We start from the raw sequence: 27,127 nt of genomic DNA, 5'->3' as shown, positions 1-27,127 counted from the left end.
TTTCAGCCTCACAATGCCACGTGATGTCTGTGTTCCTCAAAATTAGCCCTCTTGAGCATTCCTGATTAAAACTGTTCAACATCGGTGGCTATGCCTTCAGCTGCCTGGGCCCCGAGCTCTGGAACTCCCTCCCTAAGCCTCTCCGCCTCTTTCCTACTTTCAGACCCTCTTTAAAACCTACCTCTTTGACCCAGCCTTTGGTCACCTGCAGCAATTTGTTCTTTTGTGGCTCGGTGTTAAATGTATGTGTTGTGTCCTGTAACACTGCTGTGAAGCGCCTTGGGACGTTTTACTACGTTAAAGGCGCTCTATAAAGAAAAGTTATTAATAATACTGCAGGAGTGAAGGATTGAGTGACCTAAGAATCCGGCGCAGGCGCAATACGAACAACGACGTCACAAGCGATGTGGGCAGGGCTGTGACATCCCCCGCCTGGCGCGCGGTGAGGCGGTTGAACGGTTTTCAAATCAGGAGCCACGTGACTCCCGAGCTGCCCTGAGTTCCTTCAACACAGTGGGCAGGGCTCCTTGGCGCTGCCGGCTCCTATTGGTGGGAGTGGCTGGCAATCTGCTGCGTGCAGCCAATAGACTGTCGGGACTATGCACCGAACGCGCTCTGTGGCGGCAGTGCGCATTCTCGGTACCGCCCTCCCCACCCTCAGTCCCCGGATGCCGCGCAGTTTGCTGCAACCAACGGTTGGATAATGTGAGGAACCGGGGGCCGCAGGGAACCGGACTGATGGTGGGCGGCTGGGGCCGGGGCAGAGCGGGCGCGGTGAGTCTGTGAGGGAAAACACCGGACTGAACACACAGCCCTGCAGCTCAGTGTTTGGGGACATGCGGGAGACTGAAACTTCCAGTGAGATCAGTTAGTGTGTAACCCGGGGGCCCGGTGAGATCAGACAGTGTGTAACCCGGGGGCCCAGTGAGATCAGACAGTGTGTAACCTGGGGGCCCAGTGAGATCAGACACTGTGTAACCCGGGGGCCCAGTGAGATCAGACAGTGTGTAACCCGGGGGCCCGGTGAGATCAGACAGTGTGTAACCCGGGGGCCCAGTGAGATCAGACAGTGTGTAACCTGGGGGCCCAGTGAGATCAGACAGTGTGTAACCTGGGGGCCCAGTGAGATCAGACACTGTGTAACCCGGGGGCCCAGTGAGATCAGACAGTGTGTAACCCGGGGGCCCGGTGAGATCAGACAGTGTGTAACCCGGGGGCCCAGTGAGATCAGACAGTGTGTAACCTGGGGGCCCAGTGAGATCAGACAGTGTGTAACCCGGGGGCCCGGTGAGATCAGACAGTGTGTAACCCGGGGGCCCAGTGAGATCAGACAGTGTGTAACCCGGGGGCCCAGTGAGATCAGACAGTGTGTAACCCGGGGGCCCAGTGAGATCAGACAGTGTGTAACCCGGGGGCCCAGTGAGATCAGACAGTGTGTAACCCGGGGGCCCGGTGAGATCAGACAGTGTGTAACCCGGGGAGAATTCTGGTGATTTTCTGTAAGTCCAAATGGGCGGGACAGGAATCTTGAGGAAAAGGATAAAATCAAACAGAAATACTGGACATAGACTTTTCTGAAACATTGGAAAAACACTTTACACTACATTCCACTTCACAACATTAATATTCTTCTAATTTTCTGCCCTGCCATAATTAGATCTCCCGGTGAATGGCGGAGTGATTGAGAAAGTTCCACAGCTGGAAGGAAACAGGGATTGTGGACTGAGGAACAACAGCAGGTGAACCAGCACAGGATTGTGAGAGCACCAACCAGGGAGCCCTTTCCGATTGAAAGCGCTTCAATAGATCGACTGGGGAGAAAGGTAAGAGAAAGTGCCATTTACTGTCCTGTAGACAGTACACACAGGTTACAAGGTAAGACAGGAAATGAGACTGGGAGAGTCTGACCACCGAGCACAATTATCCAGCATGAGGCCGTGCAATGGGATGTGAAGTGAGATCACTTTCTGTCTCTGAACACAGTCACAGTGAATCTTGTGTGTGTTTTAGAGTAAAGGGTTTTGATCTAAGAGGTGACTCCAGTTTGAGGCAGAGCCCAGCAGATGGACCCGTCTCTGTACATTCGGTGGGGCTGAACTTACACCGACACCATCAGATCTCAATGTTCAAATATTTCCCATCTGGTGAGAAAGCCAATGGAAAGATTGAACCGGAAGCACGTCGTCAATTCACTGATCATGATGCACAGACCAATCTGAAATACCAGCACGGCCTATCACTGACAGAATCAATTATTCATTCATGAACATTTAGAATTATAAGAAAATATATTGATAACTACTAATATTGAAGCATTTCCGATTAATCGATCACTAGAGATATGTAGTTTTCTAATATACTGAAACAGAGATACGGAGAGTTGCAATTTATTTATTGGCGTCGTACTTGACCCCAAGATGAGCTTCTGAACCCATATTCCCTCAATCACCGAGTACGCTTACTTCCAGCTCCATAACATCGCCGGTCTCTGCCCCTTCCTCATCCATGCCTCTGTTACCACGACATTGGACTATTCCAATGCTCTCCTGATCGGCATCACACCACGCACTCTCCGTAAACTTAATCTTATCAAAAACACTCCTGCCCGTATCCTTACTCAGGAACACAAGAAATAGCAGACGTAGGCCATACGACCCCTCCCATCTACTCTGCCATATAGTAAGATCTATATTCAATAGAGAATTTCAAAGATTCACAACTCTAAGTGAAGAAATATCTTCTCATCTCAGTCTTAAATAGGCGATCTCATCCTAATACTAGGATCGATCCCTAGTTCAAGACTATTCAGCCCTTGTGAATTCTTCTAAGAATTCTATGTTTCAATGATATCACATTCCATTCTTCTAAACTCCAGAGAATATAGGCCTATTCTACTCAATCTGTCCTCAGCCCTCTCATCCAAATTGTATCAATTTCCCTTCACCCATCACCCCTGAGCTCGCTGAACTACATTGGCTCCTGCTCCATCAGTGCCTCAATTTCAAAATTCTTATCCTTGTTTTGACATCCGACCAGGACCTTGTCCCTCCCTATTGCTGTAACCTCCTCCAACCCTTCAACCCTACAACCCTCAGAGATCTTTCCATTCCTCCAATTCTGGCCTCTTGAGCAGCCCCAATTTTCATCCCTCCAATATTGGTGGCCATACCTTCAGCTGCTGAGGCCATAAGCTCTGGAATTCCCTCCCTAAACCTCTCTATAATATTCCTTTAATATCTACCCTTTTGAACAAGCTTTTAGTCACTTGTGCTAATATTTCCTTACGTGACTGGATGTCAAATTTTGTTTGATAATGGTCCTGTGAATTGCCTTGGGACATTTTTCTACTTTTAAGGTACGATATTAATGCAATTTGTTGCTGATAACTGAAGATATTTCGAATTGTAATGACTCTCACTAGGGTACAGTTTCCTCTGGCACCGACTCTCACTGGGGTACAGTTTCGTCTGGCACCGACTCACTGGGGTACAGTTCCTCTGACACAGATTTACTGTGTATCTAATTCGTGCTGTCCCTGCCCTGGGACAGTTTAAAGGGAGCTTTAACCTGAAACTGATCAGGAGCTGCGGGTGGAAAGTTTTCAGTGCAGTGATAGATCGTACTGCTGCTGAATTTTAGTTGATAAGCTGCCCAGTGCACTTGGGGTGGACACTGAAGTTCGTCCAGTGGCAGTGTAGAGGGAACTTTACTCTGTATCCAACCCATACTCCACCTAGTCTCTGGGAATTTAATGTGAATTTGAAAGCAACTGCGAGAAATTTATTCTGCAGTTTGGGGTGTCTAGGACGAGGGGACATAACCTTAAAATCAGAGCCAGGCCATTCAAGAGAGATGTTAGGAAACATTTCTTCACTCAATGGATGGTTGAAGTGTGGAACTTCCCACAATAAGCAATCGATGTTCGCCCATTGAATAACTTTAGGCCGGTTGTGATTTCTGCCCAATGACCCGTTGCTTGTTCCCTTGGATTGGATCTTTATTTATTCCCTTTGGTTTGTTTTCAGTTTCATTCTGGACCCAGCACTCAAAGCACTTTGTCTGATCTGCCCCTGGGAATGAGCAGACTCCTCCCTCATCTCCCACACTGCACCGTCTCCTTCTCTTTCCCCCTTGGTTGTGTTCCACATTCTGGGCCCTGGCCCTTCCCCGGGGATTCTCAGTATGAACAGCGGGATGTGTGTTGAGACAGGATGTCCCAGCTCTCCACCTTTAAATGGCCCTGCTTTATGACATCACTGCAGTGCTTTATGACATCACTGCAGTGCCTAGTGACTAACCTCACTGACCCCAGCTCATTATGGGCTGGCAGTGTCTGATGGGACAGTGTAGAGGGAGAAAGACTTGGATTTATTTGGTGCATTTCACGACCACCGGACCTCTCAAAGTGCTTTACAGCCAATGAAGTACTTTTGGATTGTAGTCACTGTTGTAATAAGGGAGATTTACTCTGCATCTGACCCATGCTGTACTTGCCCTGGGAGTGTTTGATGGGATAATGTCGATGGAGTTTTACTCTGTATCTGACCTGTGCTTTACCTGTCCTGCAAGTATTTGATGGCTCAGTGCAGAGGGGACTTTACTTTGTATCTAACCCATGCTGTACCTGCCCTGGGTGTGTTTGATGGGACGGTGTAGAGGGAGCTTTACGCTGTATCTAACCCATGCTGTACCTTCCCTGCGAGTGTTTGTTGGGATAGTGTAGAGGAAGATTTCCTCTTTATCTATCCCGTGCTGTACTTGCCCCTGGGACTGTTTGATGGGACAATGGATAGGGAGCTTTACTCTGTATCTAACCTATGCTGTACCTGCCCTGGGAGTGTTTGTTGGGTCAGTGTAGATGGAGCTTTACTCTGTATCTAACCAGTACCGTACCTGCCCTGGGAGTTTTTGACGGGACAATGTAAAGGGAGCTTTACGCGGTATCTAACCCATGTTGTACCTGTTTAGGCAGAGTTTGACGGGACAGTTTAGAGGGAGATTTACACTGTATCTAACCCTTGCTCTACCTGCCCTGAGAGTGTTTGATGGAACAGTTTGGAGGGAGCTTTTCTCTGTAACTAACCCGTGCTGTACCTGCTCTGGGAGTGTTTGATGGGATAATGTAGACGGAGATTTACTGTGTATCTAAACTGCTAACCTCGCAAGTTGTGATGAGGACTCTAATAATCTACAAAGGGATATAGATAGGCTCAGTGAGTGGCCAATACTTTGGCAGATGGAGTATAATGTGGGAAAATGTGAGCTTATTCACTTTGGTAGGAGAAATAAAAAAGCAAATTATTATTTAAATGGGGAGAGAATACAAAATGCCGTGTACAGCGGGATCTGGGGATCCTTGTACATGAAACACAAGAATTTAGCATGCAGTTACAGCAATTAATTAGGAAGGCAAATGGAATGGTGGCCTTTATTGCAAGGGGGATGGAATATAAAATTAGGTAAGTCCTGCTGCAAATGTACATGGCATTGGTAAGACCACACCTGGAGTACTACGTACAGTTTTGGTCTCCTTATTTCAGGAAGGATATACTTGCACTGGAGGCAGTTCAGAGAAGGTTCACGAGGTTCATTGCTGAGCTGAAGGGGTTGTCATAATGAGAAAGATTGAGCAGGTTGGGCCTGTACGCATTGGAGTTTAGAAGACTTAGAGGTGATCTTATTGAAACGTATAAGATTCTGAGGGGGCTTGACAGGGTAGATACAGAGAGGATGTTTCCCCACGTGGGGGAATCTAACACTGGGGGGCATAGTTTCAGAATAAGTGCTCGCTCATTTAAAAGGGAAATCAGGAGCAATTTCTTGTCTGAGGGACGTGAATCTTTGGAATTCGCTACCTCAGAGAGCTGTGGGGGCTGGGTCATTGAATGTATTTAAGGTGGGGATAGACAGATTTTTGAACGATAAGGGAGTCAAGGGTTATGGGGAGTGGGCGGGGAAGTGGAGTTGAGGCCTGGATCTGATCAGCCATGATCTTATTGAATGGCGGAGCAGGCTCGAGGGGTCAAATGGTCTACTCTGCTCCTATTTCTTATGTTCCATACCTGCCCTTGGAGTGTTTGATGGGACAGTGTAGAGGGAGATTTGCTCTGTACTTAATACTTGCTGTACCTGCCCTTGGAGTCTCTAATGAGACAGTGTAGTTGGAGGTTTACTCTGTATCTAACCCATGCTGCACCTGCCCTGGGAGCGATTCGTTAGACAGTACATAAGAAATAGGAACAGGAGTAGGCCATACGGCCCCTCGAGCTTGCTCCGCCATTCAATAAGATTATGGCTGATCTGATCATGGACTCAGCTCCACTTCCCCGCCTACTCCCCATAACCCCTTATCCTCTTATCGTTTAAGAAACTGTTAATTTCTGTCTTAAATTTATTCACTGTCCCAGCTTCCACAGCTCTCTGAGGCAGCGAATTCCACAGATTTACAACCCTCAGAGAACAAATTTCTCCTAATCTCCTTTTTAAATGGGCGGCCCCTTATTCTAAGATCATGACCTCTAGTTCTAGTCTCCCCCATCAGTGGAAACATCCTCTCTGCATCCACCTTGTCGAGCCCCCTCAAAGTCTTATACGTTTCGATAAGATCGCCTCTCATTCTTCTGAACTCCAATGAGTAGAGGCCCAACCTACTCAACCTTTCGTCATAAGTCAACCCTCCCTCATCCCCGGAATCAACCTTCTCTGAACTGCCTCCAAAGCAAGTATATCCTTTCGTAAATATGGAAACCAAAACTGCACACAGTATTCCAGTTGTGGCCTCACCAATACCTTGTATAGCTGTAGCAAGACTTACCTGCTTTTATACTCCATCCCCTTTGCAATAAAGGCCAAGATACCATTGGCCTTCCTGATCACTTGCTGTACCTGCATACTACCCTTTTGTGTTTAATGCACAAGTATCCCCAGGTCCCGCTGTACTGCGGCACTTGGCAATCTTTCTCTATTTAAATAATAACTTGCTCTTTGATTTTTTTTCTGCCAAAGTGCATGACCTCACACTTTCCAACATTATACTCCATCTGCCAAATTTTTGCCCACTCACTTTGCCTGTCTATATCCTTCTCAGATTTTTTTGTGTCCTCCTCACACGTTGCTTTTCCTCCCATCTTTGTATCGTCAGCAAACTTGGCTACATTACACTTGATCCCTTCCTCCAAGTCGTTAATATAAATTGTAAATAGTTGGGGTCACAGCACTGATCCCTGCGGCACCCCACTAGTTACTGGTTGCCAACCAGAGAATGAACAATTTATCCTGACTCTGTTCTGTTAGTTAGCCAATCCTCTATCCATGCTAATATATTACCCCCAACACCGTGAACTTTTATCTTGACACTTTTACGTGACACCTTGTCAAATGCCTTCTGGAAGTCCAAATACACCACATCCACTGGTTCCCCTTTATCCACCCTGTTCCTTACATCCTCAAAGAACTCCAGCAAATTTGTCACACATGACTTCCCCTTCATAAATCCATGCTGATTCTGCCTGACCAATTTTGCTCATCCAAATGAACTGCTACTGCTTCTTTAATAATGGACTCCAAAATTTTCCCAACCACAGATGTTAGGCTAACTGGTCTATAGTTTCCTGCTTTTTGTCTGCTTCCTTTTTCAAATAGGGGTGTTACATTTGCAGTTTTTCAATCTGCTGGGACCTCCCCAGAATCCAGGGAATTTTGATAAATTACAACCAATGCATCCACAATCCCTGCCGCTACTTCTCTTAAGACCCACAGATGCAAGCCTTCAGGTCCAGGGAATTTATCTGCCTTTAGTCCCATTATCTTACTGATTACCACCTTCTTAGTGATTGTGATTGTGTTAAGTTCCTCCCCCCATATAGCCCCTTGACTATCTACTGTTGGAATATTGTTAGTGTCCTCTATCGTAAAGACTGATAGAAAATATCTGTTCAGAGTTTCTGCCATCTCCATGTTCCCCATTACTAATTCCCCGGTCTCGTCCTCTAAGGCACCAACATTTACTTTAGCCACTCTTTTCCTTTTTATATTCCAATAGAGACTGTTTTTATAGTTTGTGCTAGTTTACTTTCATGGTCTATCTTCCCTTTCTTAATCATTTTTTTAGTCATTCTTTGCTGACTTTTAAAAGCTTCCCAATCTTCTGTCCTCCCACTAGTTTCAGTTACTTTGTATGCCCTTGTTTTTAATTGAATATCATCCTTTATTTCTTTAGTTAGCCACGGATGGCTATCTTCTTTTACACTTGCTATTGAGGGAGTGCAGCGAAGGTTCACCAGACTGATTACCGGGATGGTAGGACGAAAGACATATGACAAAAGACTGTATCGACTAGGCTTATATTCACTGGAATTTAGAAGAATGAGAGGGGATCTCATTGAAGCAAATACAATTCTGACGATTGGATAGGTTAGATGCAGGAAGAATGTTCCCGATGTTGGAGAAGTCCAGAACCAGGGGTCACAGTCTTCAGGATAAGGGGTAAGCCATTTAGGACCGAGATGAGGCGAAACTTCTTCACTCAGAGAGTTGTTAACCTGTGGAATTCCCGACCGCAAAGAGTTGTTGATTCCAGTTCATTGGATATGTTCAAGAGGGAGTTAGATATGGCCCTTACGGCTAAAGGGATCAAGGGGTATGGAGAGAAAGCAGGAAAGGGGTACTGAGGGAATGATCAGCCATGATCTTATTGAATGGTAGTGCAGGCTCGAAGGGCCGAATGGTCTACTCCAGCACCTATTTTCTATGTTTCTGTGTCACTTATCAGCCCCAGCCTGAATGTTGTCCAGGTCTTGCTGTAAGCGGGCATGGACTGCTCCATTATCTGAGGAGTTGCGAATGAAACTGAATACTGTGCAGTCATCAGCGAACATCCCTAGTTCTGCTTTCATAGCTTTGCAGTCGCCTTTATTTAGAATCAGGACACTGGTTTGAGATCTGACTTTCTCACTCTCCAACTGAATTTGAAATTCAACCATGTTATGTTCACTTTTTCCCAGAGGATCCTTTACTATGAGATCATTTATTAATCTTGTCTCATTACACAATACCAGATCTAAGATAGCCTGCTCCCTGGTTGGTTCTGCAACGTACTGTTCAAGGAGACCATCCCAGATACAGGGCCCAAGTTTCCACACGATAAAAAACGGGCGCCCCTCCGAGCTGGGCGCCCGTTTTTCGCGCCTAAAACGGCGCCTAAAAAAAAAAATTGCGATTCTGGAGCGCTTTGCAGCTCCTTGTCTGTTTGGCGTGGCGCCCAGGGGGGCGGAGCCTATACTCGCGCCGATTTTGTAAGTGGGAGGGGGCGGGTACTATTTAAATTAGTTCTTTTCCTGCCAGCAACGCTGCTCATGCGCGTTGGAGCGTTCGCGCACGCGCAGTGTGAAAAAAACATTGGCACTCGGCCATTTTTGTAGTTCTTTGTAGCTGTTTAATTTTTGAACATTTTTTTAATAAAAGCACATTGCCATCAGCACTTGCAGCCTTTTCACTGTCTCCCCCCCCCCCCCCCCGGCGGGAAAGAACGGGTGCCTCCTCTCTCCCCCCCCCCCCCCCCCCCCCCCCACTTGCGGGAAGAACGGGCGCCCCCCCCCCCCCCCCCCCCGGAACAGGCGCCTCCTCCCTCCCCCCCCCCCCCCCCCGAAGAACGGGCGCCTCCTCCTCCCCCCCCCCCCCCCCGCCACGGGAAGAACGGGCGCCTCAGGCTGACTGCAGCATTCTCCAGAAGCACTTTCACATAGGTAGGAAGATGGTTTATTTAATCTTTTCTTTGCTTATTGCTTATAAATGTTTATTCAGGTTGGATTTATTTGTAGAAGTATAAATAAGGATTTATTGTAGAATTTAATGACTTCGCTTCCTCCCCCCCCACCTCGTTCTAGACGCCTAATTTGTAACCTGCGCCTGATTTTTTTAATGTGTAGAACAGGTTTTTTCAGTTCTACAAAAATCTTCACTTGCTCCATTCTAACTTAGTTTGGAGTACGTTTTCACTGTGGAAACTTTGAAATCAGGCGTCAGTGGCCGGACACGCCCCCTTTTGCAGAAAAAATTCTGTTCCAAAGTAGAACTGTTCTACCTGACTAGAACTGCAGAAAAAAAAATGTGGAGAATTGCGATTTCTAAGATAGTCCGTTCTCCACCAGTTGCTCCTAAAAGAAACTTGGGCCAATACTCTTATAAACTCTTCCTCAAGTCTACCTTGGCCAATTTGATTTGTCTAATCAATATGAAGCTTAAAATCGCCAGTGATTATTGCCGTACCTTTCTTACAAGCCTCCATTGTTTCTTGATTTATACTCCATCCAACAGTGTAGCTACTGTTAGGGAGCCTATAGACTACGCCCACCAGTGACTTCTTACCCTTATTATTTATTATCTATACCCAAATTGATTCTACATCTTGATCTTCTGAACCCAAATAATTTCTCACCACTGCACTGATCCCATCGTTTATTAACAGAACTACCCCACCTTTTCCTTTCTGTCTTATCCTTCTGAATTGTTAAATACCCCTGAATATTTAGTTCCCAGCCTTGGTCACCTTGCAACCTCGTCTCTGTAATGGCTATCAGATCATACCTATTTGTATCTATTTGTGCCGTCAACTCATCTATCTTGTTACGAATGCTGCGTGCATTCAGATAAAGAACTTTTAATTTTGACTTTTTACCATTTTCCCCTGCTTTGACCCTACTTTCTGTTACACTCTTATTTTTATACATTGTCTTTTCCTGTCACAGTCTGATTCTCATTTCCCACAGTGCTACCCTGCTCTATTGCCTTCTCCTTGCTCTTTGACTTTTTAAATTTCCTCTCACCTGAACCCTCCCCCCCCCCCCCCATCCACCGCTCCCCCCCCGACCTATTTAGTTTAAAGCCCTCTTTACAGCCCTAGTTATTCGCTTCGCCAGGACATTAGCACCAGCCTGGTTCAAGTGAAGCCCATCCCAACGGAACAGCTCCCTCTTGCCCCGGTACTGGTGCCAGTGCCCCATGAATCGAAACTCATTTTTCCCACACCAGTCTTTGAGCCACGTGTTCATCTCTCTGATCTTATTTACCCTATGCACATTTGCACGTGGCTCAGGTAGTAATCCAGAGATTATTGCCTTCATGGTTCTGCTTTTTAATTTAGCCCCTAGCTACTCAAATTCCCTCAGCAGAACCTCTTTCTTTGTTCTACCTATGTCATTAGTACCTACGTGGCCCACGACAACTGGATCTTCCCCCTCCCACTCCAAGTTCCTCTCCAGCCCAGAGGCGATGTCCTGAACCTTGGCACGTCGCAGGCATCACAGCCTTCGGGACTCACGCTCTCGGCTGCAGAGAACAGTATATATCTCCGAAACTATACTCTTTCCTATCACTACAACATTTCTTTTTACTCCCCCCACTTGAATGTCCTCCTGTACCACGGCGCTGTGGTCAGTTTGCTCATCCTCCCTGCAGTCCCTGCCCTCGTCCAAGCAGGGAGCACGAATCTCGTACCTGTTGGACAATTGCAAGAGCTGAAGCTCCTCCATCGCTACCTCCAGGGTCCCCACAGCTGCCTCGCTCATAGTCACACCCTCCTGTCCCTAACCATGGACCAAATTTGAATTAATTAATCTAAGGGGTGTGACTGCCTCCTGGAACACAGCGTCCAGGTAACTCTCCCCCTCCCTGATGTGTCGCAGTGTCTGCAGCTCGGACTCCAGCTCATCAACGCGGAGCTGAAGTTCCTCGAGAAACCAACATTTACTGCAGATGTGGTCGCCGTGGACCTCAATGGGGTCAACCAGCTCCCACCTGCAGCAGCAGTAACACAGTCAGATTCGGGTGAATTTATAATGGGGAACAAAGAAATGGCAGACCAATTGAACAAGTACTTTGGTTCTGTCTTCACAAAGGAAGACACAAATAACCTTCCGGATGTACTAGGGGTCCGAAGGTCTAGTGAGAAGGAGGAACTGAAGGATATCCTTATTAGGTGGGAAATTGTGATCGGGAAATTGATGGGATTGAAGGCCGATAAATCCCCCGGGCCTGATAGTCTGCATCCCAGAGTATTTAAGGAAGTGGCCCTAGAAATAGTGGATGCATTTGTGATCATTTTCCAGCAGTCTATCGACTCTGGATCAGTTCCTATGGACTGGAGGGTAGCTAATGTAACACCACTTTTTTAAAAAAGGAGGGAGAGAGAAAACAGGTAATTATAGACCGGTTAGCCTGACATCAGTAGTGGGGAAAATGTTGGAATCAATCATTAAGGATGAAATAGCAGCACATTTGGAAAGCAGTGATAGGATTGGTCCAAGTCAGCATGGATTTATGAAAGGGAAATCATGTTTGACAAATCTTCTGGAATTTTTTGAGGATGTAACTCGTAGAGTGGACAGGGGAGAACCAGTGGATGTGGTGTATTTGGACTTTCAAAAGGCTTTTGACAAGGTCCCACACAAGAGATTGGTGTGAAAAATCAAAGCACAGGGTAATGTACTGACGTGGATAGAGAACTGGTTGGCAGACAGGAAGCAGAGAGTCGGGATTAACTGGTCCTTTTCAGAATGGCAGGCAGTGACTAGTGGAGTGCCGCAGGGCTCAGTGCTGGGACCCCAGCTCTTTACAATATATATTAATGATTTGGATGATGGAATTGAGTGTAATATCTCCAAGTTTGCAGATGGCGGTGTGAGCTGTGAAGAGGATGCTAAGAGGCTGCAGGGTGATTTGGACAGGTTAGGCGAGTGGGCAAATACATGGCAGATGCAATATAATGTGGATAAATGTGAGGTTATCCACTTTGGGGGTAAAAACACGAAGGCAGAATATTATCTGAATGGCGGAAGATTAGGAAAAGGGGAGGTGCAGCGAGACCTGGGTGTCATGATTCATCAGTCATTGAAGGTTGGCATGCAGGTACAGCAGGCGGTGAAGAAGGCAAATGGTGGCCTTCCGAGCTAGGGGATTTGAGTATAGGAGCAGGGAAGTCTTACTGCAGTTGTACAGGTCTTTGGTGAGGCCCCACCTGGAATATTGTGTTCAGTTTTGGTCTCCTAATCTGAGGAAGGACATTCTTGCTATTGAGGGAGTGCAGCGAAGGTTCACCAGACTGATTCCTGGGATGGCAGGACTGACACATGAGGAGAGACTGGATCGACTGGGCCTGTATTCACTGGAGTTTAGAAGAATGAGAGGGGATCTCTTAGAAACATATAAAATTCTGACGGGACTGGACAGGTTAGATGCAGGAAGAATGTTCCCGATGTTGGTGAAGTCCAGAACCAGGGGTCACAGTCTTAAGGATAAGGGGTAAGCCATTTAGGACTGAGATGAGGAGGAATTTCTTCACTCAGAATTGTTAACCTATGGAATTTCTTACCGCAGAGAGTTGTTGATGTCAGTTCATTGGATATATTCAAGAGGGAGTTAGATATGGCCCTTGCATCTAAAGGGATCAAGGGGTATGGAGAGAAAGCAGGAACGGGGTACTGAAGGAATGATCAGCCATGATCTTATTGAATGGTGGTGCAGGCTCGAAGGGCCGATTGGCCTACTCCTGCACCTATTTTCTATGTTTATACATCGCTTGCCCTGACATCTCTAATGTATTGAATTAATTTTTCACATTTTGAAAGTTTAGATTTTTAATCCCAGCTCTTAATTGAAACCAATGCCCAAGAAAAGAGAGAAACCTTGCCGGCGACGCCCACATCCCGTGAATGAATTTTTTTGAAACAGTTCTAAACTTGGCCAGGATAGAATGTGAATGTTTGAGGAGAGGGGTCATTAGCGTTACCTAGCTACTTACAGCCAGGGCAGCTTGTAACCATAGTTCCTGAACAGAATTGTGCCATGTGTGATCTGTGTCAAATGTTAATGCTTGCGTAGCACTTACTCTGAGCTAAAGAACTGTTTGGCTCTCTTCCCCCCCCCCCACCCTGCCAGTTGGAAGTAAGGCTTTGAATGTGCCCAATTGAGCAATGCCAGGTAAGAGATTTAAGGTTTGTCACTGTGTCGACCTAAGGGTCCTTGATGACCCAGTCAGTGCCATACTGACATATTTGTCTTTACTATTAACCTTTGATGGAACTGGAGAGATGTCGACTGTGACTCCAACAGTTTTGGCAACAGACTGTTTAGAGGAGCCGATCCCAAAAACTGCCCCAAAGTTAATACAGCCCCTTTGATCTGCTGGAGTATTTTCCCATGAATTGTTCTCATGTTGATTACCAAAGCAATTGGTGACATAGCCTGACAAGTCTTTGAACGGTGGGGGGGGGGGGGGGCAATTTTATCCTGAGCCGCCCTACCCCCGCAGGGAACTGCCGGGATGGACGGATGGGGGGCCAGCGCTGACTTTACAGCCCGGAGTCAGTATCGGGAGTGGGGTAATACTGGCGTCCCATCCCATCCTATGGTGATTCCTGCCCGGCGAGTTTGGTAAAAGTGATACCCCCCACTCCCGGGTCTCTGTGTGGCAGCCTCTTCAGGGGTTTTAATTTCTCCAGCCTCCCTGCGCACGGTTTCAGCGGGTCCCCCAAGTCAGGGGGTCCCCCGTTACTGGCTGATGCTTGGCAGTGCTTACGGTCTTGTATGCATTGTCGCCATCGGGTTAATCAAGATCTGGTCAGTTACAAGCGATCTGTAAAGATACAATGGGTTTTCCTGAATTTGTTAAGGCCCCTAGTTAATACGCAGTGAGGTTGTTACCATTCATCTGGACTTGGTTGGCTGTGAGGACGAGTGTACCCACTGTAGCCGAACTCCCTCCTCCTGCTCCAGGCCAAGCAATGGAAGATACGTTCAGGAAAGGGGTACTGAGGGAATGATCAGCCATGATCTTATTGAATGGCGGTGCAGGCTCGAAGGGCCATATGGCCTACTCCTGCACCTATTTTCTATGTTTCTATGTTTCTATAACACAATCACTTCCCTGCTTTCCTGTGACATCACATTTTGAATCTTTTTACTTCTTATCCTCCCAGGTCACGTGGTGCTGTTTCGGCTGTCTGCTCGGCTGACTCACGCCCTTTGTAGGCTTGCCGCTGCTCCCGCTCTCGTGCCCTTTCCGAAGGAATGGGCGCAAGTAGGTTTTTCCCCTCGCGTTGCTTCTCTCACCACCTGCTGCAGGCCCAGTCTGGCAGCTATGTCCTTCAGGACTTTGCCAGATCGATTAGTAGTGGTGCTACCGAGCCAGTCTTGATGGACATTGAAGTCCCCCACACAAAGTACATTCTGTGCACCTTGCTACTCTCAGTGCTTCTTCCAAGTGGTGTTCAACATGGAGGAGTACTGATTCATCAGCTGAAGGAGGGCGGTAGGTGGTAATCAGCAGGAGGTTTCCTTGCCCATGCTTGTCCTGAAGCCAGGAGACTTCATGGGGTCTGGAGTCAGTGTTGAGAACTCCCAGGGCCACACCCTCCCAAATGTATACTACTGTATCGCCACCAGTGGGACAGGACATACCCAGGGATGGTGATGGAGGAGTCTGGGACATTGGCTGAAAGGTATGATTCTGTGAGTATGACTATGTCAGGCTGTTGCTTGACTAGTCTGGGCCATCTCTTCGAATTTTGGCACCAGTCCCCAGATGTTGGTGAGAAAGACTGGGCTGGGTGTGCCGTTGTCGGGTCCGTAGCCGGTGCGGAGGTCGATGCCAGGTGGTACGTCCGGTTTTATTCTTATTATTGTTTTTCGTAGCGGTGGATCAATTGATGAATCAATATGATCTTATTGAATGGCGGAGCAGGCTCGAGGGGCCAAATGGCCTACTCCTGCTTCTAATTCTTATGTGCTTATTCCCTAGCCCAGATCCTGTCTCTATATTAAGAGCAATGGTCCCAACACTGACCCTGGGGACACTACTGTTTCCATCCCTCCAGTCTGAAGAACATCCATTTACCACTACTCTCTGTTTTCTGCCCTTTACCCAACTTCCTCTCCACGCGGCCCCACTCCCTTTAATACTGTGAGCCTTAATTTGATCAACAAGCCTCCTGTCCGGCACCTTATCAAACACCTTTTGACAATCCATCTGCACAACATCCATTGCATTTCCTTTCTCACTGCATTGTGTTATTTCCTGCAATAATCCCTGCTGTCTGTCCTGACTTAATCATTTCACTACAAATGTTGCAACGTTTACTTCTGTAGTTAGAATCCCCCGCGGAGGGGTAAAGTGCTCTATCAATGACACCAGGAGCCCAGACACGGGACCAGGCTGTGCTCTGAGCAGGCGCAGTGCCAGTGGTGGAGGTGGTCTGAGGCGGAAGAGACATTCCGCGAGTCAGTAGGAGCTTGTGAGCTCAGCGGAGGAATTGGATCCCTGGGTGGGCTGGGCAGCTTCATAAACACCTGCTGTAGGCCTCAGGCCCCGAATATGAGCCCGCAGGCTCCATGTTTGACCTGCGATGATAGACCCGACCGCTCGGGGTAACTAGCTGAATTCTTGGACAGGATCAGGGCGCCTGCGCGGCCATCTTGGTACAGGAGCAGAGGGTGGGTGGGGTTTAGGGTTTCAGTGACCAGGAGAGAAAATAATTTCCTTGTTTCTTCTCAGTCTGCGCACTAGGGATGTAGAACTGAACCCAACCAGAGAAGAGGGAGTGAGAAAATTGCAGATGGAGGAAAGAAATGATGGAGGTGGTGCGATGAGTTTGGATTTCAGCACAGGGTGGAGGGAGAGTGTGTGGGATGGGAATTTACAGCTTTGGGGAACAAGAGAGGAAAGAATGTTCCATAGAAACTGGGATTGTCTGTCCTCAGTGCTGACTTTTGTAAACTCCTTTTACAGGATATTAGAAAAGGAGGATTTACAGACGGGAAACTCGAACCAATCACAGTCACTCGATTCACCTGTATATCATCAGCCTTTGAATGTGGAAGGAGAAACGGTTGTCTGTTCTGTCTATGAGAAAAGATATTAAACATTAGTGTGACTGGTAAAGCACAGAGACACACACACCCGAGTGAGAGTGTTCCAGTGCAGTGACTGTGGAAAGAGCTTTAACCAGTTACATAGCCTGAAAAAACATCGCACCATTCACAGCGGGGAGAAACCGTACACATATTGTGTATGTGGACGAAGTTTCAATTGATCATCCAACCTGGAGAGACACAAGGACACCCGCACCATGGAGAAACCATGGGAATGTGGAGACTGTGGGAAGGCATTCAATTGCCCCTCTGCGCTGGAAACTCATCGACGGCATCACAACGGAGAGAGGCCATTCACCTGCCCCGTGTGTGGGAAGGGATTCACTCAGTCATCCAACCTGCTGGTACACAAGCGAATTCACACTGGGGAGAGGCCATTCACCTGCTCCATGTGTGAGAAGGGATTCACTCGTTCATCCGACCTCACTGAACACCAGCGTGTTCACACTGGGGAGAGGCCGTTTACCTGTCCCGTGTGTGGGAAAGGATTCACTCGATCATTTGACCTGTTGACACACCAACACGTTCACACTGGGGAGAGGCCATTCATCTGCTCTGAATGTGGGAAGGGTTTCACTCGATCATCCCACCTGCTGACACACCAACGCATTCATACTGGGGAGAGGCCGTTCATCTGCTCTGAGTGTGGGAAGGCTTTCAATCGATCGTCTTACCTGCTAGCACACCAGCGAGTTCACACTGGGGAGAGGCTATTCACCTGCTCCGAGTGTGAGAAGCATTTCACTCGATCATCCAACCTGCTGAGACACCAGCGAGTTCACACTGGGGAGAGGCCATTCACCTGCTCTGAGTGTGGGAAGGGATTCACTCCGTCATCCAACCTGCTGACACACCAGCGAGTTCACAAGTGACTGCAGGGGTTGGACTCTGCTGTTATTGTTGCCGTTAATCACATCCAGGACTGAAACATGTTGCCGCTGGTGGAATTAATCCCTATATCTGGGCTGGAGTTTAATTTTCTGGATATCATTGAATCATAGAATGGTCACAGCACAGTAGGAGGCCTTTTGGACCATCGAACCCATGCCGGCTCTCTGCAAGAGCACTTCAGCTAGTCATAAGAACATAAGAAATAGGAGCAGGAGTAGGCCACACCACCCCTCGAGTCTGCTCCACCGTTCAATAAGATCATGGCTGGTCTGATCGTGGACACTGCTCCACTTCCCTGCCCACTCTCCATAACGCTTTATCGTTTAAGAAACTGTCTATTTCTGTCTTAAATTTATTCAATGTCCCAGCTTCCACATCTCTCTGAGGCAGCGAAGTCCACAGATTTACAACCCTCTGAGAGAAGAAATTTCTCCTCATCTCTGTTTTAAATGGGCGGCCTCTAGTTCTAGTCTCCCGCATCAGTGGAAACATCCTCTCTGCATCCACCTTGTCAAGCCCCCTCATATATGTTTTGATAAGATCACGTCTCATTCTTCTGAATTCCAATGAGTAGAGACCCAACCTACTCAACCTTTCCTCATAAGTCAACCCCCTCATCTCCGGAATCAACCTAGTGAAACTTCTCTGAACTGCCTCCAAAGTACCCACAGGTCCTGCTGTACTGCAGCACTTTGCAATCTTTCTCCATTTAAATAATAACTTGCTCTTTGATTTTTTTCTACCAAAGTGCATGACCTCAGACTTTCCAACATTACACTCCATCTGCCAAATTTTTGCCCACTCACTTAGCCTGTCTATTCCTTTTGCTAATTTTTTGTGTCCTCCTCACACATTGCTTTTCCTCTCATCTTTGTATCATCAGCAAACTTGGCTACATTACACTCAGTCCCTTCTTCCAAGTCGTTAATATACATTGTAAATAGTCCCACTCCCTGCCCTTTCCCCGTGGCCCTGCAAATGTTTTATTTCATGTACTTATCAATTCCCTTTTTGAAAGCCACGATTGAATCTGCTTCCACCACCCTTTTAGGCCGTGCATTCCAGATCCTAACCACTCGCTGCTTAAAGAAAAGTTTTTTCTCATGTCGCCTTTGGTTCTTCTGCCAATCACCTTGAATCTGTGTCCTCTGGTTCTGAACTCTTCCGCCAATGGGAATATTTTCTCTCTACTCTGTCCAGACCCCTCATGATTTTAGAGCACCTCTATCAAATCTCCTTTCAACCTTCTCTGTTCTAAGAAGAACAACCCCAACTTCACCAGTCTATCCATGTAACTGAAGTCCCTCATCCCTGGAATCATTCTTGTAAATCTTTTCTGCACCCTCTGTCAAACAACTGTCAAATAAATCAGCTTTGTTTCCTACATACAGTGAGTCGATTCCTTGATTTCTCCAAGAGGAGGCTAATTGATGTCCTGTTACCGACTGTCCCATTTTTGAGCCTTTTCACGGCTTCTGTTTTAGTGATGTTCGTTGAGGGATAAATGTTAGCCAGGACACCGGAGATCTCTCTTTTCTTCGAAATAATGTCATGGAATCTTTAACGCCGACTTGAGAGGTCAGATGGTTCTGATTCTTTTTTTTTATTCGTTCACGGGATGTGGGCGTCGCTGGTAAGGCCAGCATTTATTGTCCATCCATAATTGCCCTTGAGAAGATGGGGGGGGGGAGCCATCTTCTTGAACTGCTGCAGTGCGTGTGGTGAAGGTACTCCCACAGTACTGTTAGGGAGGGAGTTCCAGGATTTTGACCCAGCGATAATGAAGGAATGGCGATATGCTTTCAAATCAGGATGGTGTGTGACTTGGAAGGAAACGTGGAAATGGTGGTGTTCCCATGCGCCTGCTGCCCTTGTCCTTCTAGTTGGTAGAGGTCGTGGGTTTGTGAGGTACTGCCGAAGAAGCCTTGGCGAGTTGATGCAGTGTATCTTGTACATGGTAAACACTGCAGCCACGGTACATCGATGATGGAGGGAGTGGATGTTTAAGGTGGTGGATGGGTGCCAATAAAGCGGGCTGCTTTGTCATGGATGGTGTCAAGCTTCTTGAGTGTTGTCGCAGTTGCATTCATCCAAGCAAGTGGAGAGTATTCCATCACACTCCTGACTTGTGCCTTGTAGATGGTGGAAAGGCTCTGGGGAGTCAGGAGGTGAGACACTCGCCATAGAATACCCAGCCTCTGACTTGCTCTTGTTGCCACAGTATTTATGTGGCTGTTCCAGTTAAGTTTCTGGTCAATGGTAACCCCAAGGATGTTGATGGTAGGGGATTCGGCTATGGTAATGCCATTGAATGTTATGGGGTGGTGGTTAGACTCTTGCTTGTTGGAGATAGTCATTACCTGGCACTTGTGTCGTGACTGTTACTTGCCACTTATCAGCCCAAGCCTGAATGTTGTCCAGGTCTTGCTGTACGCAGGCATGGACTGCTCCATTATCTGAGGAGTTGCGAATGGAACTGAACACTGTGCAGTCATCAGCGAACATTCCCACTTCTGACCTTATAATGGAAGGAAGGTCATTGATGAAGCAACTGAAGATGGTTGGGCCTAGGACACTGCCCTGAGGAACTCCTGCAACGATGTCCTGGGGCTGTGATGATTGACCTCCAACTACCACAACTATCTTCCTTTGTGCTAGGTATGACTCCAGCCAGTGTAGAGTTTTCCCCCAGATTCCCATTGACTTCAGTTTTACTACAGCTCCTTGATGCCGCACTCGGTCAAATGCTGCCCTGATGTCGAGGGCAGTCACTCTCACTTTGCCTCTGGAATTCAGCTCTTTTGACCATGTTTGGACCAAGGCTGTGATGAGGTCTGGAGCCGAGTGGTCCTGGCGGAACCCAAATTGGGTATCGGTGAGCAAGTTATTGGTGAATAAGTGCCGCTTGATACCACTGTTGGTGACAACTTCCATCACTTTGCTAATGATTGAGAATAGACTGATGGGGCGGTAATTGACCAGATTGGATTTGTCCTGCTTTTTGTGGCAGTTTTCCACATTGTCGCATCGATGCCAGTGTTGTAACTGTACTCGAACAACTTGGCTAGAGGTGCGGCTAGTTCTGGAGCACAAGTCTTCAGCACAACAGCCGGTATATTGTCGGAACCCATAGCCTTTGCTGTATCCAATGCATTCAGCTGTTTCTTGATATCACGTGGAGTGAATCGAATTGGCTGAAGACTGGCTTCCTTAGGAGGAGGCCGATATGGATCATCCTCTCGGCACATCTGGCTGAAGATGATTGTAAACACCAGCCTTTTCTTCTCAGAAGATCAAGATGTAGAACCAGTTTGTGTCAAGATAAGAAATAATAAGGGAAAGCAATCACTGGTAGGAGTAGTCTATAGGCCCCCTAACAGTAGCTACACTGCAGGACAGCATATAAATCAACAACACATGGAGGCTTGTAAGAAATACTGCAATAATCATGGGTGATTTTAATCTTTTTGATTGGACAAATCAAATTGGCAAAGGTAGCCTTAAGGAAGAATTCATAGAGTGTATTCGGGATGTTCTTAGAACAATACGATGTGGAGCCAACCAGGGAGCAGACTATTTTAGATCTGGTAATGTGTAATTAATGATCTCATAGTAAAGGATCCTCTTGGGAAGAGTGATCATAACATGGTATAATTTCAAATTCAGTTTGAGGCTGAGAAACTTGGGTCTCATACTCGTGCCCTGAACTTAAATAAAGGCAATTACAAAGGAAGGGTAAGATGGTAGATAAGCAGTGACAGACATTTAAGGAGATATTTTATAACTCTCAGCAAAGATATATTCCAGTGAGAAAGAAAGACTCTTAAGAAGAACCAGCCATGGCTAACTAAGAATTGTTTGAGGATGTAACTGGTAGAGTGGACAAGGGAGAACCAGTGGATGTGGTGTATTTGGACTTTCAAAAGGCTTTTGACAAGGTCCCACACAAGAGATTGGTGTGCAAAATTAAAGCACATGGTATTGGGGGTAATATACTGACGTGGATAGAGAATGTTGGCAGATAGGAAGCACAGAGTCGGGATAAACGGGTCCTTTGCAGAATGGCAGTGACTAGTGGGGTGCCGCAGGGCTCAGTACTGGGACTCGAGCTATTTTCTGATGTTGGGGAAGTCCAGAACCAGGGGTTACAGTCTCAGGATAAGGGATAAGCCATTTAGGACTGAGAAGAGAACTTCTTCGCTCAGAGAATTGTGAACCTGTGGAATTCTCTACCACAGAAAGTTGTTGAGGCCTGTTCGTTAGATATATTCAAAAGGGAGTTAGATGTGGCCCTTACGGCTAAAGGGATCAAGGTGTATGGAGAGAAAGCAGGAATGGGGTACTGAAGTTGCATGATCAGACTTGATCATATTGAATGGCGGTGCAGGCTCGAAGGACCGTATGACCTACTCCTGCACCTACTTTCTATGTTTCTGACCTCACTGCAGTACAGCGGCACTCAGATTTTCCACACCAGTTGTGTCGGGTAGTTTTATAGAAAGTTATCAGCATCCAGTCACAATACAAATCCGGCACTGGTTCATGAATGGGATCACCCGATTGATACAGTCGAGATTTATAACTTCCTCTCCCACAGGGCTACCTGTAAAATTCTGAATCGCTTTCTGGATTATATCCACAGGTACCTGGGCTGTACCACAATTGTTCTCAGTCTATGAGAACCAAGTTAAGGGCCTGTTCTCGATCACCTTCAACACTGTTCTGGAGAACTCAATGCACCAAAACAAAATTACCAAATTTGAAATGTCCACTTTCACACTTCTGTCTTGGTGCCTTCAATAGATGCACTTTGTGACACTCCTCACATCCTCACTGTCAAGCTGTGTTTCCACTGTTCAATGTCCAAGAGCAGACACGGTGAGATTGGGAATCAGGAACATTTACTACTGATTTGTGAAAGAAAGCAGCAATGACTTGAAAGAGTGTGGTGATTAACTTTCTCTGTTGCCTTACACTGTACACACACAACCCGGGATATCTCCGCTCCCTTCCCCCACTCACTCCATGTTCCCAAACTACTTCCTGCTCCACTCTGCCTCTTACAAACAGCCCCCGATACCCCGACACAAAGCCCATTTACGGACATAGTCTCAATGTGATGAGCTGCTGGAAGGAGGCTGCTGTTTGCTCTCTTACTCGGGCCCAGGATATCTCCGCTCCCTGATGTGTTCAACGATCATCAGCCAAGCACAGAGGAAACGGCAGCCGCTGGCAGAGCTGGGGGAGGGGAGGTCGCAAGGGCCCTTCCCGTCGGGTTAAACACTGGGCGGGGAGAGGGTACCGGGAAGGAGCAGGCAAGTATTTCAATGCTGGAGCGTGAAGTCTGGAGGCAGATCTGGAAGCTCAGAGGCTGCTGTCTCTGCTCAACCTGTCACTCTGATTCTGGTTCCTCCTTGCCTCTCTCACACTCTGCCTTCCTCAACCAGGTCCGGGCTGGCTTCATAAACACATCTGGATGGCGAGAGTTTATCATTCAATTTATGTTCCTGTGAAGAATTATGATGTCTGGCCGAGGTAAAGGAGGCAAAGGACTGGGTAAAGGTGGAGCCAAACACCACCGTAAAGTGCTCCGTGATAACATCCAGGGCATCACCAAACCTGCCATCTGCCACCTGGATCGCTGTGGCGGTGTCAAGTGGATCTCGGGTCTGATCTACGAGGAGACCCGCGGGGTGCTGAAGGTTTTCCTGGAGAATGTGATCAGGGATGTGGTCACCTACACTGAACACACCAACCGCAAAATGGTCACAGCCATGGATATAGTGTACGCTCTGAAGCGGCAGGGCCGCACTCTCTATGGATTCGGCGGCTGAACAACGTGACCCTGGGGCAGTTTGACTATTTTTCTGATCATTTACTCACCAGATTGACAATCATAGAATCATGGAAATTTACAGCACAGAAGGAGGCCATGTCCATGCCAGCCAACAGGAGGCTATCCGACCTAATCCCACTTCCCAGCTTTAGGTCCGCAGGTTACAGCGCCTCAAGTGCACATCCAAGTACTTTTTAAAACGTGGCGAGGGTTTCTGCCTCAGCCACCCTTTCAGGCAGTGAGCTCCAGACCCCCAACACCGTCTGGGTGGAGAAATCTCCCCTCAAATCACCTCTAAACCTTCTACCAATTACTTTAAATTTATGCACCTAGTTGTTGACCCCTCTGCTCGGAAATAGGCCCTTTCTATTCACTATATCTAGGCCCCTCATAATTTTATACACCTCAGTCTCCTCTGTTTCAAGGAAAACAAACCCAGCCTATCCAATCTGTCCTCATAGCTAAGATTCTCCACTCCTGGCAACATCCTCGTAAATCTCCTCTGTACCCTCTCCAGTGCAATCACATCCTTCCTGTAATGCGGTGACCAGAACTGTGGCCTAACTAGTATTTTATACAGTTCAAGCATAATCACCCCTGCTCTTGTATTCTATGCCTCAGCTAATAAAAACAAGCATTCCGTATGCCTTCTTATCCACCTTATCTACCTGGCCTGCCAGCTTCAGGGATTTGTGGACATGCACTTGCTTTGTTCTTCTACACTTTTCAGTGACCTACCATTTAATGTGTATTCCCTTTCCTTGTTAGCCCTCCCCAAATGTATTACCTCACACTTCTCTGGATGGAATTCCATTTGCCACTGTTGTGCTCAATAAGATCACCTCACATTCTTCTAAACTCCAATGAATATAGGCCTAAACTGCTCAACCTTTCTTCATAACCCCTTCATCTCACGAATCAACCTCGTGAACCTTCTCTGAACTGCCTCCAATGCAAAGAGACCAAAACTGTATAAAGTACTCCAGGTGTGGTGTCACCAACACCCTGTACAGTTGTAGCAGGTCTTCCCTACTTTTATACTCCATCCCCCCTTGCAAAAGAGGCCAACATTCCATTTGCCTTCTTAATTACTTGCTGTACCTGCATGCTAACTTTTTGTGTTTCATGTACAAGGACCCGCAGATCCCTCTGTACTGCAGCATTTTCTAATCTTTCCCCATTTAAATAATTTGCTTTTATATTTTTCATACCAAAGTGGATAACCTCACATTTTCCCACATTATACTCCATCTCCCAAATTTTTGCTCACTCACTTAGCTTATCCATATCCCTTTGTAGATTCTTTGCGTCTTCCTCACAAATTGCTTTTCCACCTATCTTTGTATCATCAGCAAATTAAACTACATTATTCTTGGTCCCTTCATCCAAGTCATTAATATAGATTGTAAATAGTTGAGTTCCCAGCACTGATCCCTGTGGCACCCCACTAGTTAGTTTGCCAACCTGAAAATGACCTATTTATCCCAATTCTGTTTTCTGTTAGTTAGCCAATCCTCTATCCATGTCAATATATTACTCCCAATTCTGTGAGCTCTTATCTTGTGCAGTAACCTTTTATGTGGCACCTTATCGAATGCCTTCTAGAAATCCAAATACATGACACCTACTGGTTCCCCTTTATCCACCCTGCTCATTACATCCTCAAAGAACACCAATAAATTTGTCAAGCATGATTTCCCTTTCATAAAACCATGCTGACTCTGCTTGACTGTACCATGATCTTCTAAATGTCCTGCTGCTACTTCATCAATAATGGACTCCAGCATTTTCCCAATGACTGATGTTAGGCTAACAGTTTCCTGCTTTCTGTCTCCCTCCTTTCTTAAATAAGGGAATTACATTTGCTGTTTTCCAATCAAAAATCCAGGATCCAGGGATTTTTGGCAGATTACAACCAATGTAGCCACCATCTCTGTAGCCACTTCTTTTAATACCAGAGAGAGAAACAGTGTCTGACCTATCAAGAAAGACTGGATCAACTGGGCTTGTATTCACTGGAGTTCAGAAGAATGAGAGAGGACCTCATAGAAACGTTTAAAATTCTGACGGGGTTAGACAGGTTAGATACAGGAAGAATGTTCCCAATGTTGGGGAAGTCCAGAACCAGGGGACACAGTCTAAGGATAAGGGGGAAGCCATTTAGGACCGAGATGAGGAGGAATTTCTTCACCCAGAGAGTGGTGAACCTGTGGAATTCTCTACCACAGAAAGTTGTTGAGGCCAATTCACTAAATATATTCAAAAAGGAGTTAGATGAAGTCCTTACTACTAGGGGAATCAAGGGGTATGGTGAGAAAGCAGGAATGGGGTACTGAAGTTGCATGTTCAGCCATGAACTCATTGAATGGCGGTGCAGGCTAGAAGGGCCGAATGGCCTACTCCTGCACCTATTTTCTATGTTTCTATGTATTGCTTCCAGCTTGGTTAGCCCAATCTATATGCATATCAAAGTCACCCATAATAACTGCTGCACCTTTATTGCATGCACCCCTAATTTCCTGTTTGATGCCCTCCCCAAGGTGTGGCCTCACCAAGGCCCTGTACAACTGCAGTAAGACCTCCCTGCTCCTATACTCAAATCCTCTCGCTATGAAGGCTAACATGCCATTTGCCTTCTTCACCGCCTGCTGTACCTGCATGCCAACTTTCAATGACTGATGCACCATGACACTCAGGTCTCGTTGCACCTCCCCTTTTCCTAATCTGTCACCATTCAAATAATATTCTGCCTTTCTGTTTTTGCCACCAAAGTGGATAACTTCACATTTATCTACATTCTACTGCATTTGCCATGCTTTTGCCCACTCACCTAACCTGTCCAAGTCATTCTGCAGCCTCTTAGCTTCCGCCTCAAAGCTCACACTGCCACCCAGCTTAGTGTCATCTGGAAACGTGGAGATATTACATTCAATTCCTTCGTCCAAATCATTAATGTATATTGTAAATAGCTGGGGTCCCAGCACTGAACTTTGCGGTACCCCACTTGTCACTGCCTGCCATTCTGAAAAGGACCCGTTCATTCCTACTCTTTGCTTCCTGTCTGCAAACCAGTTCTCTATCATGTCAATATATTAGCCCCAATACAATGTGCTTTAATTTTGCACACTAATCTCTTGTATGGGACCTTGTCAAAAGCTTTTTGAAAGTCCAAATACACCATATCCACTGGTTCTCCCTTGTCCACTCTACTAGTTACATCCTCAAAAAATTCTAGAAGATTTGTCAAGCCTGATTTCCCTTTCATAAATCCATGCTGTCTTGGACCGATCATGTCACTGCTTTCCAAATGCGCTGCTATTACGTCTTTAATAATTGATTTCAACATTTTCCCCACTACCGATGTCAGGCTAACCGGTCTATAATTCCGTGTTTTCTCTCTCCATCCTTTTTTAAAAATTGGGGTTACATTAGCTACCCTCCAATCCATAGGAACTGATTGAGAGTCTATAAAATGTT

General features: G+C 46.7%; 2 protein-coding genes across 2 annotated transcripts; both read left to right on the top strand.

Moving 5' to 3' along the window:
* Nucleotides 1-1,738: 1,738 nt before the first annotated feature.
* Nucleotides 1,739-20,793, top strand: LOC139273514 (zinc finger protein 551-like). Its single transcript, XM_070890426.1, has 2 exons — nucleotides 1,739-1,823; nucleotides 16,781-20,793. Exon 2 carries the CDS (start codon nucleotides 17,121-17,123, stop codon nucleotides 17,793-17,795), a length of 675 nt encoding a protein of 224 aa, XP_070746527.1. The 5' UTR covers nucleotides 1,739-1,823; nucleotides 16,781-17,120; the 3' UTR covers nucleotides 17,796-20,793.
* LOC139273541 (histone H4-like) lies at nucleotides 1,760-25,637 on the top strand. The gene is made up of 2 exons (XM_070890491.1): nucleotides 1,760-1,823; nucleotides 23,262-25,637. Exon 2 carries the CDS (start codon nucleotides 23,334-23,336, stop codon nucleotides 23,646-23,648), a length of 315 nt encoding a protein of 104 aa, XP_070746592.1. The 5' UTR covers nucleotides 1,760-1,823; nucleotides 23,262-23,333; the 3' UTR covers nucleotides 23,649-25,637.
* The last annotated feature ends 1,490 nt before the right edge of the window (nucleotides 25,638-27,127 follow it).

This window comes from Pristiophorus japonicus, chromosome 9, assembly GCF_044704955.1.
Source record: "Pristiophorus japonicus isolate sPriJap1 chromosome 9, sPriJap1.hap1, whole genome shotgun sequence".
In the NCBI taxonomy this organism is placed as follows: Eukaryota; Metazoa; Chordata; class Chondrichthyes; family Pristiophoridae; genus Pristiophorus; species Pristiophorus japonicus.
Note: the sequence above shows the minus strand (reverse complement) of the source record. Positions and strands in the feature narration are given on the sequence as shown.

What these genes read in the sequence shown, in the direction of transcription:
- LOC139273514 (XM_070890426.1), top strand. Translation starts at nt 17,121, where the DNA reads ATGGAGAAACCATGGGAATGTGGAGACTGTGGGAAGGCATTCAATTGC.
- LOC139273541 (XM_070890491.1), top strand. Translation starts at nt 23,334, where the DNA reads ATGATGTCTGGCCGAGGTAAAGGAGGCAAAGGACTGGGTAAAGGTGGA.